At 36.5% G+C, this 22,869-nt stretch overlaps 1 protein-coding gene across 1 annotated transcript in view; it reads right to left on the minus strand.

Annotated features, from left to right (window-relative positions):
* csmd1a (CUB and Sushi multiple domains 1a) overlaps positions 1-22,624 on the minus strand; it is a 176,537-nt gene extending 153,913 nt beyond the window's left edge. The window contains exons 1-2 of the mRNA XM_036147619.1: positions 22,590-22,624; positions 21,116-21,228 (exon numbers count right to left, since the gene is read on the minus strand). Of these exons, the coding sequence (XP_036003512.1) occupies positions 21,116-21,228; positions 22,590-22,624 (148 nt within the window). The remainder of the gene's footprint in view (positions 1-21,115; positions 21,229-22,589) is intronic.
* Positions 22,625-22,869: the final 245 nt, after the last annotated feature.

Here is a 22,869-nt window from a genome sequence, read left to right on the forward strand (position 1 = left end):
CATTAAAGGTCCCAGACATGATTCAGCCTGGGAGGGTAAAAGTCATGACATCAGTGTTGGGAGCCCTGGCCACGAGGGTGTTTTAAATATTTAGTTTGGTGTTTGGGGTCATAGATTATCTTACAAAACAAGCCAGTTCACTCATCTAACAATCCATAATGCAAGTTGAAACATGAAATAAAATCAAAAACAAGAAGTCCAATGTATTTCCAAAATGGCTTGTGTAAAGCTCTTATAACTTTGTAAACTTTTGGACACACTGGCTTTGTAAAGGTGACTTGCTTAAGTAATGCCCATATTCTCATATTTATCTACTTTTCGGTAGGTTATTTCTAGGTTGGTTAATTTTTGTTTACTCTGTGGTCAGACAGGTTTCATTGTTTCATAAACAACTATGCAGTTTATTAGTCTTAAAACTAAAAGTTGATATAAAACAGTGTCAATATACAAAGAAATCATATAAATAACAGGCTTAAGAAGATTTAATTGAAAGTAACATTGGTACTTAAACTAGGCACCATTTTGATTCAACTTAAGCGGGCTGGAATCTGTACCAGTCACATTTTTGGAAAGATGTCAGGTATGCCCTTAAAAGTTCGCCAAACCCTAACAGGACTAACATACAAAGTATCAAGCCTGAACTCGACTCTGTTTGTCAAATTTAAAAACAGAATATAATTTAATGTAAATGTTTTATTGTTGTTTTTGTAATTGTGTTGTTGTTTTTCTTTTTTTAGCTATACAGTGGAAAAAAAAACATTTAAAAGTAAAATTCACAGGCAAACTTCACTGGGAAAACCTGCAACTAAGATGTGAGCGAAAACATAGATTGGAGCTTAAAAATTGAAATATCAGAATTTGTATATGCTTATTGTAAAAATGGTTCCTGACAGATTTAGGTTTAAAATTGTCTTAATTTTACTGAGATGTTTCTTCTTACTAGAAGTAATATTGTTATGGAGATCTCCAGTCAAATGTCCCAAATTGGAGCTGAGAGAGAATCTGTGGAAGCAGCTAAAGATTAGGTTGATGGCAATGAGGCCATACAGCTTAAAAGACATGGAGTTCATCACCAAAGATAAATCACAATAACAGTGGAAAGTGGGATATAAATAATTTGTAAAGTATTTTTTTTATATATAGAGTATAAATAAACACACAATGTTATTTTTACGAAACACCTTTTACATTGTTTTAATATCTTGAGAAATAAATGTCAGATTTTTTACAAAAGAAAAACTTCTATGTTTAATGCAAATAAATGTAAATCCAAATCTGCCAGGTGTATCAATAACTTTGGTTTAACTATATATCCTGCTCTTACTTATATACCTCAAAAAGCTTGAACTTGGCACTTCTGAATAATATTCAGATATTAATATACTTGTTGATAAACAACTTACAGATTGCAATGAGTACAACTCATTTGCAAAACAAACTAACAGAAAAAACAAAAAGCTGTAATTATGTGTTATGCAACTATTTTGGATTCCTCTGTTAATTTTACCAACTTTGAACTCTGAGATTTAAAAAAAGTTATGCTTATATGTATAAATGCACAGAGGGTTTGATTTTATAATTCACAAGAGGTTGGTACTCCTTTAAGAAAATACTCCACTTTTTCACATTCCTTAATTGCATGCATTTCAACGTGATTTTATTTGGTGTACCTGGATTTGTGTGGCATTAATACAATGTATCCAACATGTAACTAATTATGGTATATATTAGGGGTTATTGCTAGAGTTATTAATTGTAGGATATTGCCAAATTAATAAGTTACAAATAAATCAGAGCTTTGCTTGTCTCACCAATGGGCACATCTGTCCTTACTCAGCAACAGCAACGTGACCAACCTTCCTCCCCCAGTGCATTTGCACTTTAACATGCAGTTCATTAGTAATGATTGATGAAAATAAATGGCCTCAGGACTAACATCACAAAGACAGACCGGTTGTAAAGAAAGCCAGTTATCTCCCCATCTAGAGTTCCTTGTGAAAAGATGTATAAGAGCAGAAGAAAGAGAGAGAGTGGGATGGACAAAGAGGTAGCCACACTGTGGAGAATCTACAGTAGGAGGATGATTAGGTACTTCTGAAAGATATGACAAGGTAAAAGAGCTAATGGCTGCTGGCAAAGAGAAGTGGACTCTTTACTCTACATCTTTCTTTTCACTCCTATCACAATCATGAAATGATGATATCACATTTTCAGAGCTTTATGCAAAAGACTCCTCAGAATACTCAAGATATCCATTTGCTGCAGGAACGGCATAGAAATGGCCTTACAAAAAAAGCCATGAGCAACATAGACAGCCGAGTGTAACACATTGTTAACCTGGTCAAGATTATGATTATAACCGAACAGTAAAACGATATGCTTTAAGGTTTGCCCAACTGAATCAGATGCAACTATAAAAAATTCTGTTAGTTTAATAACTAATAAATGAAAAAGCTTAGCGCAAATATTAGAAAAGAGTCGATGGTTGTCTCTTATCTTTGTAGTTTTGCTAAAAACAGTAGATGCATTGGGTTGAAAATGGGATGTAAATGATTTCAAGATGCAGCAGAATTAATATCAGCAAGCTATTGAGAAAAAGAGATGGTAGTGAAGAGAGTCAGACACAGCCTTGATTAAAAATTTCCATGACCAAACCCCTGTGATTGTGCTGTGATTACAGCCAAAATTAAGGTAAAGGATGGCCCTTGGAAATGCCATACAGTGATTAAACAGCAAAATTATACCCTTGTTAAAAGTAAAAAAAAAAAAAAAGAGTATTTACATATACTAAAAAAACTGAACTCTGTTCATCCTTTAAAGTTCAACTTTAGATCCCAAAATAATCTTACAGGAAGGATGAAATGTGGAGAATAATTTTGTTACTTTGGATTCATAAAAAGAAGGAAATCATTGAAATTAAGAAATATTTTTATAACAAACATGCATGCTAAGTTATTTTAGGGGCCATTCATTCCTTCAGTCAATTTAACTAAAATAAGCTTATTTATATTGTGCCAATTAATGATCTACATCTACAAAGTCAATTAATTTGAATCATACAGACTGATTGGGTACAAAGTTACAAGTTACAAGGAATCCAAGCAATTTGCATCAATTCGTTGACTTGTAGTTTTCACCCCTTCGGGATTGAACATGTTGCGACAGTGGAAAGCCTTTTGTATTGTTTCATTGACTGTGTAGAAATCCCTTATACCGAGCATACATGTAGCAACAGTGGAGAGGAAAACTCCCCTTTAACAGGATGAAACCTCTAGTAGAACAAGGCTCAGTGTGAACGGCCATCTGTCACGACCGACTGGAGGTCTGAGAAGACAGAGCAGTCACAAAAAAAACCCAAAAGCACAGACCCAGAGATGCTTTCATTCATACATTAATTTATTATCTTTATTTAAACAGGTTTGATCCACTGAAATAACAATTCTCTTTTGCTAAGGAAATCTGGCCAAAAATCTAGCAACACGGTTGAAACACAAACATTACAGAACAGAGTAGCACAGTTTTAAACTTAGAAAAAACAGGGTTTCTTTATAACAATTCAGGATTAACACCATTCCAGGCATCAGGAGTCAAAAAAGTGATACAGTGATGATGTAAGGTTTGTTTGACCAGCTAGCCATAGAGATACAAAATAATGGCTAAGAATGCAACCTTGTGCAACCCCAATATGGACTTGCAATGTGTTAGAGGTATAACCATCTGAATCAGTTTATGGGTCCATCTTACCAGTATCAAAACCTATCATGATTATGATACATGTTGAGTTGCTGTCCCATTATTTTATATACATCTCATGCTCTTTTCCAGAGTTATCCAGCATTAAAAGGCTAACAAGTTGTGGCAGTCATTTAATGTTGGACAACATGCTGTCTTGAATCTGTACACAGGTGTCTGTAGAGTATGTGTCTTTCTGTGCATGACAGTGAGTGGACCCTTGGGATTGGGTAAGTCTCTAAATGTGTCCGTGTGTGTGTTCTATTTTTAGGCACCTTTCAAACAGAATGCATCTTGGGAAAAGGTACAAGATCAGCCAAGTGAGCATGATTTGTGGAGTCAGATCTCCCTTTTTTCATCCCCTTCCCTCTCCTTTACTATCACTTTTCATTACTTGTTTTCCTACCTTGTTCATCCTCTTTTACTAGCTTTCCTCTCTCCTCACTGTTTCAAAACTATACCTCTTCCTACAGAAATATTTTTGCAACAAACGCACACTAATTGAAACAACCAATCTAACAAAACCACTTAAAACATGTAGGCAGCTTCCATTACTTCGGGTATAAAGTCTATTCTTAAACACTTACAGCAAGTTTTAATTTTGAGTGAAAATGACTTGAAAAGCCTGTAAGCATTTATTCTCTCTTTGGTATTCCAGGGATGCTTCCCATCTTTCACTGCAACCCTTCCTCTACTCCCTGATTTTTTTCCAGCAAGAGAAATGTTTGGTATTCCAGGGGTTCCCTGCACTTTGTTTCTCTCCAGTCCACTTTCTTGCTTTTTAGTCCTCTCCTTTTGACCCTTTGAAATACAATGTCTTTATTTTTCCTTCTGCTCAACTGATCCATGCATGTATATATTATCTGTGTTATACAACAAAAGGTTTCATTTGGCTATGAATAATCATTAATAAGTGCTGAGGGCAATTTCTAATAAAGTTTGTAATTCTAACCACAATTTACAAATAGCCAAACAGCTCTCAGTATCTGTCAGTTATTGTTTTATACATACCGGCTTTGTCAGATGTGGTATTATAGAACAATGGATTGTGCACTAGGCCTTCTCAAATAGCAAGCCCTGTTCACGTATGCATAGACACATAGAATAACGTGTTAACAAAATACTTCAACTGCCAGTTAAAATACTTTAGTCAATTAACTCTTTAACTAGGCTTGTGACATTCAGCTACACTACTAATTAAAAATGAAGATGAAAACTAATAAATTATGGGAAAACAACAAAAGGAAAGAACAATATAAACTACTGTAACAAATAGTTGCTATGTCTTCAAATAAATTTACAGTGCAAAGCAGAAGAGAAAACAGAACCCTATTCTAATAAAATGCTTCTTCAACAAAACAACACTTCAACAAGAATAACACACATAACATGTGGAGAGGCATCAGGACCATCACATATTACAAGCACAGCGATCAGCACCTCAGCAACGACTCAGCTCTCCCCAAATAAACAGATTTAAACAGCTTTGTTGCACACATAAACTCTCCTAGCAGCAGAAAGTCTGAACATCTTCCTCAGCCAGAGGTGCACATCAGGCCCTTATCCTTGAGCTCCACCAAGTGACCTCCATCTTAAGGCTGATAAACACCAACAAGGCTGCAGGTCCAGACATTTGTGTTCAAGTTGGAAGCTAAAATCATGTGTGGAATAACTTGCAGTGGCTTTTCTGGACATCTTTAAATTCTCCGTATAATTCCCTATGGCCCCTGCCTGCCTGAAGTTTTTGTGCCTGTGCCCAAAAAACATAAACTATCATCTCCATCAATGATTACCATCCTGTTGCTCTAATCCCTGTCATCAACAAATGTTTCAAGAGGAGTAAAACTAGGATGACACCCTGCTGGAACTGGATAGCCTGCAGTTCGCCTACAGGAAGAATTGTTCTACAGAGAAAGTTGTCTTGTTGACACTTTATACGGCTCTGATTCACCTATTGCACCTATGTTTGGATGCTATTTGTGGTCTTCAGCTCAGCCTTCAAATCTGTGCTTCTAGACATGGTGGCCCTGAAGCTCCACAACCTAGGATTATCTGCACTGCTCTGCTCCTGGATCAGGGACTCCCTCACCAACAGGCCTCGGGTGGTGAGTATAGGGAAACCACACATCTGCCCCACTGATCCTCAACACTGGAATACCACAGTGTTGTGTCCTGAGCCCTGTCCTCTTCAGACACTACTGATTTGCTATCTGCCCCACAAACATGGTTGTGAAGTTTGAGGACAACACCAGTGTCATGAGTCTCATATTCAGTCTCTTATCCTGAACACCAGCCAGGCCAAAGAGGTCATAGTGGAGTACAGGAGATCCAGGAGGACTGAACATACTCCTTTTTGTATAAATGGGGAGGTGTTGTAGCTTGTGGACAGCATAAAGTTTCTGGGCATTCACATTTCCTTTGAAAAGGGCCAACAATGACTTATTTCTCAGGAAACTGAAACGAACTGTACTTTCTACTAAGCTGCTCATAAACCTTTATAGAGCCACATATGGAGACAAATTTCTCCATACGAAGGGAACATATGCAATAAATACACATGCAAGCATTTTTATTTAATTTGCATAGTAGTTTGGTAGTAGCTTCCACAGGCATTCTGAACATTTTCTGACTGTGGATTTAGTACCATGAGGCAGCAACATAACACCCATGAGTTCATGCTCCTTTGTGTGAGCTCGTTGTTTGTTTTCCAAGTGCCCGTTGCCTCTTGCCTACTCACCTGTAGACCTGTTTATGCTCGCTTGTGTAAACTTTGTCAGTTTGAAGGTTGTACCCACTGGGAGAATGTAAACCGCCTATGATTGGCTACTTTTCAGGAAATTCTGCATTTTGAGACTGTACTGTTTTCCTCATCTATGCCAGATGGACCTGAAGTGCGGTGGGGCCACCATTTTGGAAAGGTCACCTGCTTTACTCATTGTAATCTGTTTGGCACGCTCAATCTAGTATCTGCAGACAACAAAGAAAATAATGGCTGTAGAGATATTTAGCAATCCTGCTAAGCCCCATGTGTGTCTTTAAGTACAGCAAATAAAAATACTAATGTGTATATGAGTAATGGTGTCATGCCATTTCTGACCGTGGCAGGAACAGAACAAGCTATGTTGTAAACACAGCAGAACTAATGATAGCTTTAGCAATAGCATGGCCAACAGAGGCACAATTTAGCACATTTATGAGGACTATGCAGTCATATTTTTAGGCCATTTGATAAAAAAATAAAGGTAAAACAGAAAAATGTAGGAAGTTCACATTACTGTACCATCAGTGTTAAAACCACTGATTGAAATAAGGTTATGGTTACAACTTTTTCATCAAAACAAGTAACTGAAAAAAATGCATCCAGAGTAGTGTAGATTAAAAGTATTAATTTTACTGAAAAATAAATAGTATATAAATAATCGCTTTATAAATCCAAAATATATAAATATTTACTTGTGGTTACGATGCCAATGTTGACACGAAAGAATTCTACACCTATGAATAGTAGGTTGAAGTCACGAGAGACGAAGCTCAGTTGTTTCCAGATCATAGTAGCTTCTTGATAGCGCCGAGAAACATCTTCTTCTCAGCGTTAAATTAGAGGACCAAAAAATGAGCAAAACAAGGGTGAATTTTGTCAAGCTTTTGAGCATTGGTGCCGACTTAAGGAATCAAAGGGGCTCAGAAGCCATGCGGAGGTTGCCACCGTCCATAAGGACAGGTAAAGTAAAAAAGAAAAAAAGGAAAAAAAATCTCTTCTTGAAAAAAAAAAAATCAATATTTTTTTCAGATTCTTTCTGCAGGAGCTCAGACACCTAGATTCAGGTGGCTAGTTCTATTTTCGCCAGGGTACAGTCACCGGAAACACAGACAGCAGACCGTACTTTACTTGGTATTGAACGTTTTCTTGAAGTTTCAGTCTTTACTCAGACAGCAAGGTCTATGTGTTTATGCACATGTCCTCCCTAATGCAGCCTGTGGAGAGCTGTGGTCAAAAGAATAATGCTTTCTCCAGGGTGGTGCTGTGGTCAAAAAAGTAATGCTACTCTGCTCATGCTTTTAGGCCTCTATGACTTCACAAGGATTCCAGTAGTAGGTGAATTTCTCCTTCCTGGAAGCTGTAATGAAAATGGGTTAATGTTATGCATTCTTGGATTCAGAAGTTTTTCTGAATCCAAGAATGTCTCTTTTTTCTCTGTGTGTAGTTAAGCCCTTGTTCTCTATCCATGGCTGGGCCCCTGTATTTGCTGTATTCTAGGTTTAGCACTGATGATTTAAACTGCTATTTCGGACAGCAGGCTATCAAGTATGACTTTTAAATACAAAATTATGCTTAATCTCCTGGATCCAGTGCTCTGTTTCATCATTTTGAATTACTGTGGAATTAAACTTAGACTCTTAAGAAATTTTGCAAACCGACATACCTCAGAGCAGCAGTAATATGGACTAGCTGTCACAAAAATATGATATGCTGTAGGCTTTCAATCACTAATATGATTTTCAAATTATTTGTTGATTTGAAGTGTGCTAGTTTTGGGAGAAGAAGCTATTTCTCAAGAAAATTTACTCTGGAAACAGGCCATGTTTGAAGAAAACATTTAGGGCATTTCGTGAGTAGAAATGTTAACATGTGCAAAACAGTTGTAATAAAAAAATCATAAATCTACTGCTAAAAGCTGAAACATTTTTAGTATGTTTCATATTGAAGAAAAAACTAAGCTAAGGGAAACATTTTTGAATTACCAGTCTGTCGATGTTCCTAACCTTACATATGGCCATGAGATATGGATCAGGACCAACATAACAAGATTGCCAAAGGAAATGAGCTCAGGCCACTGCTGCTTCTCTAAATTGGAGTTCTAAATTAGAAGTTAGCTAAGGTGTTTCGGCAAGGTACCTCCTTTATGGCTCACTTTAGAGGTCATTCAGGTAAGTCCCAATTGTAGACTCTTTATTCCCAGAACCTGATGCAGGGACTAAATATAGGCCAGAGAATGCCTTGGTACTTCCCGGGAAGGGAAGCTGCTGGAGAGTATCACAGAGAAGATGGATGTTTGGCTTATAAACACTTTTTGGGTACAAATTCACAAAAAATACAACAAGTTATGTCTCAGCTTTCAGTAATTCTCTGAAATGATTGTACATTTATTTTAGGATTTCCATACTCTTGGTTTGAGATTCTTTATCTCTTTAGCTGTTACTATTTGCTACTGTGCTGGGAGTTTGGTGAGTTCATGAAGATCAGTTACATTTTGCTTTGCATTGAAGCCTGAGATATGTCATTGCCCCTTCTACATGCTGGGAAACTTATTATAGAATCACAAGACACACAACATGTGCATGAATGAGACTATATTGCTCTTTGCTTCAACAACCTGATCTAATGACAGCTGCCTAACTAAACCCTTTTCTGCTACCCCACCATGGTAACACCACAAACACACAGACAGACACACACACCACACACATTCTCACACAGCAGGCAGCAGTTGACATTGCCACTTCAGTCGATACAGCCGACTACTTCTGGCGTCAGTACCGACAGCGTTATATGACACGCTCCCACAGTGAAGAGCTTCCTATGGTGTTTCAGTCAATATGGGTTAATGGTGTAAGGTACAGCTTTTCCCTTTCCTCTCTGGATATCTCTCATTCCGTTAATCTCTGTGCCTCGCCGCTACACATAAACACACACAGACGTAGCAGCACCTGACTGTCCAAGTTGACAAATCCTCCAGTAGGCCTTCCTTTCTTTAATGATTTGCCGTGTTTGCTGTGGAAGCTTCCCTGCTGCATCCACTTGCTTTAAATAAACTCGCAAGCCATTATTCTCAATGAAGTGCACACTGATTTTGTCTGGGGCAAGGGATACCAGGTCGATAGAAAGGAAAAAAAAGCTCAGCATCATATATTTATTCTATATTATTTATTTTAACACTTTTACAAATACATAACTATCCTATTTGATGCTTTACAAATTTAAAGTTAAATTGTAAAAATGTGTTGCAAGTTGATTTAGTTTGAATTATCTGTAACAAAATAAATCAGTGTTGCTTTGTTTCTTGCAGTAACCTTAAAAGATCTCTGTCTCTTTGGAAACTTGGGATTGGCTTGTTAGCAAGAGAATAAAATTCACATTGCAGCCCTCCGCATCACTGTTCGAAGAATGACAGAAAAGCTGGAAATTAATTCTGTTTCTGATTTAAGACAACAATTTAAATTTCAAAGTGCTGTCTACGCAGCACACAGTTTTATGTTTGTTCTTCATACATCTCACTGAACATATAAACCTCCATTTCGGCAATCAACACATTTCTAATGAATGAGCACCAGAGGACGCCCTGTGTATTTTTAGTCTGATACTGTTTTTCTCCCTTTTTCATTTCATTTTCACAACGGGGCGTCCTTTCAATATGAGATATATGTTTGAACTTATTAATTGCATCTGTATGACTGATCAAACCTCCAGTTTCACTTTGAGCTTCAAAAGTAAGATATCCATTTTTACATCCCCCACAATGACAGCTGGGTGTGGGGTTGCATCCTGAAAAATCTATGAAACAGTTTGATCCCTATAAGAGCTTATAGAAACTTTATTTTTGTCCAATACATTTGATTTTATTCAATTTGGCAACAAAAAAAATCCCAGTTACTGCTGACAATGGAAAAGTGCAGAAGGCACAAATAAGTAAGAAATTACTGAGTTTTGAAAAAAAAAAATGCAGAAAGCTCCTTTGAAAATAATCTGTTGCTACAAGTGCATTGAGATGGCCAATTTGATTAAGTACTTCAGGTCCATATGTTTCAATGCCTATCATATACCCTAAAGTGAGTGAACTGGTTTAAAACTTTTCCATATTGAAAACATTTATTATAAGTCTACATTTTAAAGATGGCAGGTTAATCATTTAGTAATCCACTGGGAATTTAACCCAACTAAAGCAATGACTGTATCTATGACTTTTTATAGTGAGAGTGATGCCATAATTTACTTGTAAACATGGCCATACACTTAAGATAAAGTAAATAATTTGTCATAATTGTGACAATACAATTTTGATAAATAGGTCGAAATTATGCTAAATATTTTATTTGTGAACATTTTTTAAAGTTTGAGAAAATAGGAGTTCCCTTTTTGGCTTTGTTTTTACATATAGTGTCCTGCTTTTACACAGAAAAACTTGTTTTAAACAATCTGTATTTGTATTAATGTTGTGGGTTCCATTTGAATCACAGTCTAAAGCTTTGAATATACATCCTATGTTTTTACAAATGGAATGTTTTTTAAAAAAAAACACTAAATTTGGTTTGAATAATATTTAGATTGAGTGCAAGAAGTGCATCTTCAGATTTGACTAGTTCACCTATTTTAGATGTTGAAGTCCAGATATCAGCAAAATAGCCCTTCAATATGGTGCAGAATCAAAAGCTCCACTTCTGATGGTGAATTTACTATCATTAGGCAACCAAATACAGAAATATTTCCAAACAAAGCTCAAAAATAATCTCTTATAATTCAGTTTGTCACCTTTTAATCTAGTGCAAATCCAAAATGCTATGACAAATTATTTTAGTGGATGGAGCTATATACACAAAATGATTCAGATAAATGTTTGTGTTGTCTTATCAGTATAAAGCCTCTCTTTTGGGAGTTTTGTGTTCTTCACGTTTTTTTTTTCTTCAGCCCGTGATGGACCGCTCTACAAGAAAAAGCCATGTATAGCAGATGTACTGGAATTAGCAGACATCATGTGGCTGAACAGTGAATCCAGAAGCTTAGGGAGGAACATGATACTAGTAACAGGAAAAGAAGCTGATCAGATATATACGTTTGCACTTAGGTATTCATTCTTTCTTTTTAAAATGTAATGTATATTTTGATCTCAATTGCATATCATTTATTTTAGGAAACATTAATTTAATAAAATTTTACTTATTTATTTATTTTTGCCTTTTCCACTGTGCATATTTTTTAGGTTTACTGAAAAGGATCCACAAATAGTAATGATTACTTGAAAGGATGCTTCCTTTTTAGAATTTTTTTTTGTTATTTTCACATTAAAATAAAAGAACATGGCACTCATATAAAATCAGTTGTCATCTTGCTTAAACAAAAAGCATCAGTTTATTCCAAATATTAAATTGTTTAGGATGCATATCAACAGGTAAGATTCATGAACTGATAATACATGTTGACATATTTATACCCAAAGATATTTTATCACTTTGCCATTCCAACTGAATTTGTATTGAAATGTTAATTGTAAGTATTTATCTTGTGCTTGCTTTTCAAAAGGACCTTTGCATGTTTTTAAAATTTGTTAGTGCTTTAAGACATTACCAGGCATTAGTTACAGTGGAGTAGATAGTATGGTCACTGCCCTGTGATGGAATGCCAAATAGTCTGACCTCCAAATCCCACATCCTCCGCTCCTGTGCGCATCCGCTCCATCCCAGACTGTCTCTTTGAATCCGTGAAAAGCAAAGCCTACTGCTTCTGCGGTTACTCCGTCTTGCTCCACTCTGAGTTCCTTGGAGCTCGAGGAGAGCATGTGTGAGAGGTTTGAGTTCAGGTGATAAAAAAGGGGATATAAAGGAGCCGGAAAGAAAACAAACTTTTCATTCATCCTTTTAACAGCGTCTGAAAAGTTCTCTGTTGCTGATTATACATCGACTCAGATGTTTTTACTTCCATCATTGGCACATTGGCCACCAAAAACCTGTTTGATTTTGTATTTATATACAAAGCCTATATATATATATATATATATATATATATATATATATATATATATATATATATATATATATATATATATATGCTTAGAAAGATTCTTTGTTTTTGATTTTTCAAGCTCTAGTGGCTCACTTTTTAACACAGTAGGCTGACAGGCAGGGGAGTGGAAGAGGGGGAGAGACGTGGGGCAAAGGACCGTGGGTCAGAGCTGAACCTGGGTCAAGGACTAAGGCCTCCATACATGGGTCGCGGTACCCGCTGCGCCGTCGGCACACCCAAAAGAGGTTTTAATTTGTAGTTACGATCTCTCGTTACCCTATTTTACTTTGACAAACCGCATGTTGTTAGCATTCTGTTTCCTGTTTGATACTGTTGCAATTGTGGAGCTTGACCTGGCTGGAGTGCGATGGACCAGAATGGAGCAGAAAATGGGACTTGTTCCGTATTTTGACAGTGAACAACATAGAGCATTTCTGCTGACGGTGATCGTAGAAGTGATGGAGAATTTTGGATGGTTCTCATTAATTAAAATAACAAAGTAGTTGCTCCATCGAACAGACGTAAACGTACGTGATTGGAATAAAGCAGTAAAGGAGGATGTGGAATTTGTGGGGAAGTGTATCCATCCTCTCACTCAGTGAACCCTGGACAAAGGCACTAATCCCCCACTAGGCAAGGCAAGTTTATTTATAAAGCACTTTTCAGTAACAAGACGATTCAAAATGCTATCTACAAGTATAATGGATGGATGGATGGATGGATGGATGGATGGATGGATGGATGGATGGATGGATGGATGGATGGATGGATGGAATGTTCACACATGGGTTAAAGCTATAGTTGGTAATCCTGTTCAGAAACACTTTGTAATACTGGGTAAAATGGTCCTTCCATCCTGAAAGTAATTAATACATTATGTGTTCACAAAAAGGAGATTTAAAAAAATCACTTTCTGTGGGAGCTGCAGGCCTGTAAAAACTCTAACCATCCATGTCCCTCGGTTCAAAGGGCAGAGAGTTTTGTTCCTGTTCTCATCCATTGACATTATATACTCATCCCCCTCTGTCCCTCAAGATCCAGAGGTATCACCTTATCTATTGGTTGTCCCACATGCCAATCATTCTGATGTGCTCAAGTAACGCCAATGTCAATATGAGAACTGCATTAATGTTAATGACAAGAAGAGAAAGACCTCAGTAGAAAGTAACAAGACCACAGTGGATTAGGGAGAATTTTAAGCTGGCATCCCCTTGAAGAGCGGAAGAACAAGGTAAGCCGGTCTAATGAGGTTATTCAAAAAGGGACTTGATGAAACTTATGGAAAAATCGGCGACACTAGCTTTGAATGTTATTGGCAAAAAATTAACTAACATATGATCCACCACAGGGCCCCATCCTCCTTTCCCAGACTTGGTAACGTGTCACCATATTTGTCAGTTCAATGTGGATCAGCTTTGCCTAAAGGGATGTTATACACAGCACACATATAGATATCCCAAGATTATGTATTTGATTTAGGATTTGTACAAATGGAGGAAAAACAAGTATCTGCATTTAAAATGTAATAAGGCATTCTGCCAGTTAAGAATGGGCTCACTATGAACTGTTGCATAGCTGCTAATATAGCACTATACCAATAATGATTTTAATATTAAAATTCCCATTGATTTTAAACATCAATATCCTGCCACCTCTGTCAGCCAAGGAGCAAACCATTTTATATTCTTAATGTCACAATCCTTTTCCATAATAGTGCAATTTTCTGCAATAGCTATTTGTATGCCTCTGAGATTTGTACAAAGCAAAAGTCTTTGAAATAAAAGCAGTACAAAGAAAATGATCTGGCTAGAGGCCTCGGAAAAAAATGAATGAAGGAAATCCTTCTTATGCAGCACATCATATGTAAGGAAACAAAATCCCCAAGTCACAATCCTGCAATGATTTTATGTCTCATCAAGTTGCACTTGGCCATTGGACTCATGCATCTGTGTTCACTAAATCATGTATCAGGTCAGTGAGATTTGGAAGCCCGTAAAAGTGATCCTAATGTATTCTACACCAGTCGACAAGACACTCAGAGAGAGAGGAGGTGGAAACCAAAAATAAAAGTGCAACGCCAATGGGTACAACCTTTCAACATTTTTTAGTCATATTCGGGCAAGGATTCTAATTAAGCATAAAAGTGGCACTCGATAACATGACAACCAAATGGGCAAAAAAAAAGTCTATGATCATGCTTTCATACTCAGCAGAAAGTAACAGAAAACAGGTCTCCTTGCATAGTACCATGGACCCATTGTCACCATTTACAAGTATTATGCCAGTGGAGGCTGCACAGTCATTAGCATTGCCATCTTTCAATGAGAAGGTTCATGCATGTCAGCTTAACTGGCTACTGTAAACTATACTTAGAAGTGAATATTTGCATATTTTTCTCTTGATGGGTATCTTTACCTCCCTAAATATTTAGAGCAATGTGTTGTGAATCCAATCTTTGTTCAATATGACTGAATGCAAGACTTCAGCTGCTCAACATGCATTGCCAGTGCTTTGCTTCTTTTCTTAGTGATGCTCTCTACATTTTCATAGGAGACAGATCAGCAAGTCAGTCATGATGTGGGCACTGACACACCTCCATGGCTTAAAGTGGTCGGCTTTTGCACTTTTTGCAGATAACATGGTTCTCCACTTTAGCGCGTAGAGCCTAACACCTTTATTTCTCAAAAGCAAACAAAAATGCCCCCTCATCTGGACTGAGAACACACATTACTTGTCTTTTCACCCATTTAAGGTGAGCTTGTGCTTAGTATGCTTAGCAGAGATTATTTTGGGAGAGATTTTATGACAAACCTCAAGTGCACTAGGGATTGAAGTTATTTTATTAGAAAGAGCTGAACACTGTGCCCCGCAAATGTCTTCAAAGGTGATCCCATGTTTACCATGTAAACAGCACAGACTCCCTGAATCTTTTTATATATTGGATTATGCATGAATTTACTCCATTTGTGTTTTGCTTATTTAAAAGAGTGATCACCAAAGCATCTTTTCCTGGAAAGGTCAAACCATTCTGCAAGCTGACATGACCACCTGACACAGACTAACTTGCTGATTAGTGTTGGGCGGTAGTCATTTTTGACAGTTAAAGCTTCTTAGAATTTGAGCCATTGCATAAATTATCATTGTTTAGGAAGGTTTATAATGATCACACTTAATGTGACATAGTCTACGTTAACGATATCTAATGTGCGTTTGCTTTCTAACCCTTTCTTTGTTTAAAGGTGTGCAAGGCAACTACTGTTTTATCGCTATGCATCACAAAACAAATATACTATACTAATAAATAAATACATAATTGCTTGACATTACAGTAACATTACAAAATTAACATGTCACCTTTAAAGGTCACATTTGATTTCAGTAAGCTTACAAACTCATTGGCATCATTAAGTCCGAGGATAGAGAAGGACACAGGAGAATTTTCCAGCTGAAAGCTTGATCACGAGGTGTACTTGTAGGGTACACAATGGGAAGTAAACAAGTGGTGTTATATCATATTTGCATCATGTTAATGGAGCACATGTTGTCTATAATATCAAGCTCAGTCCATATTGCTCCGTTTAACTGGAGTATCAACCCACGGTCACCAATCCATCATTAGACCAAGACCGTTCTGTTTGTAACAAATCATATTTTTAAGGTTGTATATGGATCCTTACCATCAGTAGACCATTAAATTTGGGCAAGGTGATTAATTTAACTCAGTATGTTTTATATTATTCACTACAAATTATAGATTCCTGAACACTTTAAAAGGGGAATAGTGTCATGTTAAATCATTAGCACCACCGCTGCTTTAACAGCAGCTTCCAAACATGCTGGCAATACACACAGTTCAGTCATTGAGAACAAGAAAGTCAAGCATGAGGTTTTAATTTTACAGGTAAAAGCACTTAACAAACACTCAAGGGAAGTGCTGGTAGAGGTTAATGTTACTAAGGACAATTGGAAATCAATTTAAGGTGAAGCAGCCTGCCACTTACATCTGAAATATTTATGACTTTTAGTATTGAGTGTACTAAACATTTATTAAGCTTCTAGTTCCCTCCAAAAGATTATCGAAATGGCATTTGTTACAAATGAAAATAAAACACTTTGAAGCTGTAGCAGAGAGGACAAACTTGATTAATGCATTCTTTTTCAAACAGATCTATAGCAAAGGCTGCATGTGTGACAACTGATAGGGCAGCGGTGAGAGTACAAACATATTTTAGATTATCCCAAACCTTTGTTTTTCTTATTGCAGTAACCAAAATACAGCAATCTTTACTTTATCTGTACAGTCACAACATTACCAAATTCTGAAAGGCATTTTAAGACCCTTTTCAGCTCTTTTTAAGACTTATTTAATTCTTATCTCAATAAAGAAACAATTACTATTTACTTCATTCTATTTACTGTGTGTCATGTCATTCTTCCCAGACCTCTTTATTAGTAGATTATCTCTTTTGCACTTTCATTCTCTTTATATCACTTTCTACTTCAGGGGATAATATCTGACAATATCTTGTCTTGCCTAAGTGCTTGTCAAACTTGTATTTATTTACTTCTACCATTAAGATTTCCTTTATAACATTTCATTGCATCATTTCTTTCTCATTCTTACCGTCACTCTTTTAGCCAACTGTGGAGCAACCATTTACGTAGATGATTTTAGAATTAGTAAGAAGTACAGTTCTTTTTAGGTTTGTGTATTAACAGGATGAAAACTAGGAAGGGTATTTAAGAAGCAATGGCCATGACTAAAGAGGAGCAAATTGACACAGATACAAGCTCTTAACCACAATGAAAAGATAAAACTTAACCCCACTTAAAATGAACTAAAGGCGAAGGTGCGGAAAAAATGTGATGTTGGGAAGGTAAAAATAAAGGGAGAGTGGCTAAAAGGACAACAGATGTTTGAAATGTTGGCTGTCTCAAAAGCTAAACTTAAATACATTAAGTGAGTCATTCCAAAAAAATGACACAAAAAGGTGCAACATGTATATGAAAACAAATTCACATCAATCTATGATCTAATTTTACAACTTTTTGTATGAATATGAAAGAGTAAAGCTGTGTAAATATTTTATCCAAGCTATGCATTTTTTTTTAAATGCGAATCAAAATCTAACCAATGAAAAAATATTTAGTTACTGGTTTTATTGCTTAGATCTTTTGTTGTTGGCATGATATTAAGATGACAGAGACTTTTAAATTTTGTTTTGCTTTTTACATGGAGTGCAAAACAAATCATCCCCGTTACCAATGGATTGCTGCAAATTTTTATTCAACTGTGTATGATGGCCAAAACATTAAAGGTTAAGTTAATGTTAATATAAGATTTTGCAATTGCAATATATATATATATTATTTTGTGAATTTCTAAGATATTTTATTCACTTTTCAGGCATACAATTGTGACCACTGACAGATGAATAGCATACAAAAACATATGGAAGGAAATATTATCTAATGGCTATGGTCTCTTTCAGTAGGAAGAAGCCTGCTTCAGCAAAGATGGTTTAGAGATTGTTTAAGGAGCACAATTATGAATTTTAGTTTTTCACCCAGACTCCTTATTCGCCATATCGCACTACTGATCCAGGAAAGCCCCACCTTGCAAACTACAGGACGTAAAGGATCTGCTTGCCAATCACTGCCAATCTGGACATGTTAACATGATCCAGTGCTGAAGAACTTATGATAACCAAACCTATACTAAATGGATCAGTTTATAATGCAGCAGGAACCGCAGTGAGTTGAAGATTTGAAAGATGCATCAGGAAAGAACCCAAGATCTCATCAAATTAGTCATTCTGATTCAGAATACCACAATAAATCCTTTCAAGAGTAAGCCAAGACATGGTGTCTGAAACACACTGAATATAGTGGAAGTAAAAATGTATTCAGATTATCAATTTAAATAGCACTGGACTTCAGAGGTCGTAAATATTTTTCTCAGTGTTTATTTTGCCACCTTGCTGCAGTCCTGTTCCAGTAGGAAAGGACATGCTATTGGGAAAAATAACGCTGCTCCACCAAAGGTTTAGTCCAACAATAATTTTCATCTTTCATCTGAATAGATCAGATTGTGTCAATACAAACAATTAAAACCAAGATGTCTGTATCAGAGGGTATTAGAGTGGTAAACCACCTCTAACCGTGGCCTCTCTACTGATGCACTCTGTACACAAATCAATTTATGAATTGTTAAGCTTCCTTTCGAGGAGAGCATGCGCGAGACGTATGAGTTCAGGCGATAAAAAAGGGGATATAAAGGAGCCAGAAACAAAATAAAAATATTAATCCTTTTAACAGCCTCTGAAAAGTTTCTATTGCTGATTATACATCAACTCGGATGTATAATTGAGAAGAAAAAGTAAATTTTCCATCCCTTCTTTCTGCACCTTGTAGGTGGTTCATCCTTCTTTATAGGTTGAATAGTTCATGTATTTAAGCTGTATCCTTCTTCAAATGAGGTCAATGCATGGACAGTGATCAGACATATAGTTTACATCTTAAAAGCCACTGTTACGCACACGTCAAATATACATGCTCTAGATCTAACTGGAGATTTTCACCACCTTTAAATTTAGATTTTGGGAGATGATTTGAAAAAAGGAGGTGCAGGTGCAGATGAAGAAATGTAAAATATCTTTGAGTAAATTCTTACACAAGCAGTTAGCTTTAAGATACACATTCATTTATCAGAGTAAATTATGCAATAGGCCTTCCTAAGGATGTGCTTTGTGATAATTTTAACAAGGAAATTGGGCTGACCTGACATAAAAACCAGTAGTTGAAATAGAACAGCATTTTCCTAAGTAGAGTGCAATTCATCCTCCCTGTGATTTTTTTTCGAAAAAAGAAAAACTTCAAATTAGTTTTAAATCAACAACATAAAATGTTCTGTTCGCACTGGAACTGTATCATTATTGTGATCAAAGTTTTCAGATCTATGTATGATCTAGATTAGCTCTGGCCGCTCTTCATGACAAAATTGTGTTCTTGCATACAATTGCAGGATCCCTCTGAAATAAACTCCAAAAGGTGTATGTCAAGATTCATGAATGACCTTCCCTAACATAGATAGAGTTAATATTCTATGTCCAACAAATCTATGTATATAAAACAAAAGAAAAAGCTAAAAAGAAAGATATAAGCCTGTCTGTTTCATTATCATCTCAAACAGGGACATATAAAAAAAAAATTGCCAAGGAAGCAAACATTTTAAGCAGAAATGATAAAATACGAATAAAGTTCTCGAAATAACGTTTGTAAGCTACCAGGTTTGCTTTCAACAGATGCGGGTCGCTTTTGCAGTCTTGAACTGTTCAGACAGCAGTATAACGGTGGTTGCATTAAATAGTAGTATAAACAGCCACCTAAAATAAAAAATCAGATTTCAGTAAAAAATTGGTATTGAGCGTCTGCAGTGTGAACATAGCCATGGTGCATTTGTTCCTTTTTTGCTTGTCTTTGATCTTTGGAGTTTATGGTTCATAGATAAACCATTACACAACACAATTGTGTGTTTTCCTCTTCATAAAAGCTCACACTAAGCTTTTACAACAAGTCCAAATATGAAACGTTCGTCTTTATTATGTTCACAATAAAGAACAGACAGACTGATATGAAAACGTTAACCTGGCCAGCCAAATTGATGTGTAGAACTCTCCGTTCTGCAAACAATAAATCTTGGCCTGCTCCCATCAAATCCATTCGGGGAAAGTAGGGACATTTTCCAAGCTGATTGGGTGAAGTGACACCCAGTGCCCACCTACCAAAGGTTAGTTTTAGCCAATCATGGTATCAAATGAGAATGTTTTAAGCAACTGGTGCCATGAGAAACCACAAGTTATGCTTCAGAAGAAATCTTGGATTCTGACAAAACAGATGTGATAGTAGCAGCTACGTGTGCGTTCTCGGCAGCTCTTGCTTCCATTACAGCCATATGCCCCATCTTAAACTATAATACTGCAACATGATTGCCCCAAACCCTTTTTGGTCAAGGCCTGATCAGTTGAGACCAGAGCGGGACCCAACAGATTCTCGTGTGTTTGTGAATGCATAAATACCACGAACTTGCAGCTTGCAGGCAAGATTATGAAAATGTGTCTTTCACTGCAGAAAAATTACAAACATAGACATGACATGTCAATAGATTATTACAATGAATTTATATAAAATATTACTAATTGAGGAAGATGGGATTCCCGAGCTATGATCCATCGTTTGTTTATCCATGTAACAAAAAACTTACAGGTATTTTGATCAAGCTCTGTCTTACAGCTTAACCTCAAGCCAAGAGATTTTTTTAAGATGTTAATCAGGGCTTGATTAACAAGCATTTCTTGCCTGTGTTCTTCGGACAATACAAAGTCATGCCTGACTGAAGCCAAAAACAAATGTGATTCTAAGCTAAAAAATGCAATCATTTGCTTAGGCAGTGACACAAAAGACAATCTGAATTGGAGATAATTACAGATGGAGGAAATACCAAATTCCATATGAACTTATTCGAATGATTTTGAATCCATTTATTTTCTTCAGAATGTGTTCCAGCAGTGTTTGTGTATCATTAAGCACACTAACACATGTTCTTACCTTCATATACAGCTTTGAAGCCCTGTGCACTCACAGCAAAGTCTGTTGTAAACCACAAAGCCAGTATGGAGCCACTGCTGACAATAGGCGAGGGCAGCATGAATCCTGACAACCTGCAAACAGAAAGCAGTGTAATTATAAATATTGCATTTCTGCAAATGTGCAAGACCGCTGACTTCACAAAGACAAGTAGACCATATAAAAATTAAAAAAATCTGAGGACTTATTCAAAAAGTGTGAACTGCAAAATTATATTCTGCACAGTCTTGATTGTTGCCAAGGTCATACAAAAGTGCACTCCCATTACAGGAAGATTTTCAGGAACCAGTATAGTTTTCTGGGGCTGTTTCTCTTCCCCTGGCATTGCCACCACAGTAACCAGGATCAAATCAGAAAGCCAACGTAGGAATCTACTCCAGAAAACAAGAGTATTACCTTTCTGCTTGGAAGGTACTGAATGGACCATGAACTGAAGATAGAGCTTTGTCAGAGGTTGCCATTTCTAGTTGTGCATTTAATTTGAGCTGAAAATAAAACTCTTGTATGTTTTAAAAATATCATGTAATGTCACGTTCCTGAATACGCCATCACTAAGAATAAGAGTGTCACAGTATATATGAGGTGCACATATTGCATATATTGCATGTGTATTTGGATAAAGGATTTTCTTTTGAACTTTGTCTGATAATGCGCAATGAAAAAGTGAGTTTCATGTACTTCGCAGTGCTGTGACTGGGGTATAAATACATTGCCTGGAATGAGATTTAGTTCCTTTCTCTGTGATCGTTGTTCAATTGAATAAAAATAGACATACCAAAGTGGCTTTTGGGATACCAAACTTTTAAAATAAAAAAAAGATATCTTTGAAATATTTTAGTGTCACTCGTTTCTTATGTTGAACCAAGTGAGGTGAGCAAAGAAATCTGAGCTGGAACCCTTCCTAAGATTTCTTATGAAAGTAATGCTGACCTGAAGCAGACAAGGCAAAAAATTAAACTATACATCTGAAATTATGGTCAGAAAGAGGGAAAGAAATATCTTACTGGGGAACAGTTATGTATGTTTCTCTTGCAATAACTATACAGGTGGAATCACTAGGAGTGATAAAACAAATGAGGGGGAACAAGTGGGAAAAGAAGGAAAAAGTGAGAAATGATAGACAAAAAGGAAAATAAAGTGGAGGAGAATGTCAAAAAACAGAGCCCTGAGGTTTTACAAGGCTGGTTGCCTGCGACAGCATTGTTTTAATACTCAAGAACTATACAAGAACTAAGAAAAATATTACAAAATACAAAAAAATAAATAAATCTGAAAATAAGATTTTGTTGCTTAAACAAATGAATTATTTCAGCATCACCTCGAAGCCTTGGCTTATCTCATAACATCCCTAATGGATAGATAGAGTATATATAATGATTAGAGATGGTTACTAGATTCGGTACTTTTGTAGGCATCGGAAGAAATACCAGCTTACCGGAAGAAATACCAGCTCACTGCTGCCTCAGTCATCTCTCTCTCTCTGTCTCTCTCTCTCTCTCTCTCTCTCTGTCTCTCTCTCTCTCTCTCTCTCTCTCTCTCTCTCTCTCTCATAAAAGCAGAATCTACTTTGCTCTAGGTGGCACATTTGCATTTTCTTTTTGTCAACCATGAAAAAGAGGTTCCCTTTTGTATTTTGCAACAGGTAAGTAGATAAAGCAATCATGAGAGTGCTCCTACTTTATCCACAAACTGAGACTGGTATAAAAAAGGGATCC

Source organism: Fundulus heteroclitus, chromosome 15, assembly GCF_011125445.2.
Source record: "Fundulus heteroclitus isolate FHET01 chromosome 15, MU-UCD_Fhet_4.1, whole genome shotgun sequence".
Classification (NCBI taxonomy): Eukaryota; Metazoa; Chordata; class Actinopteri; order Cyprinodontiformes; family Fundulidae; genus Fundulus; species Fundulus heteroclitus.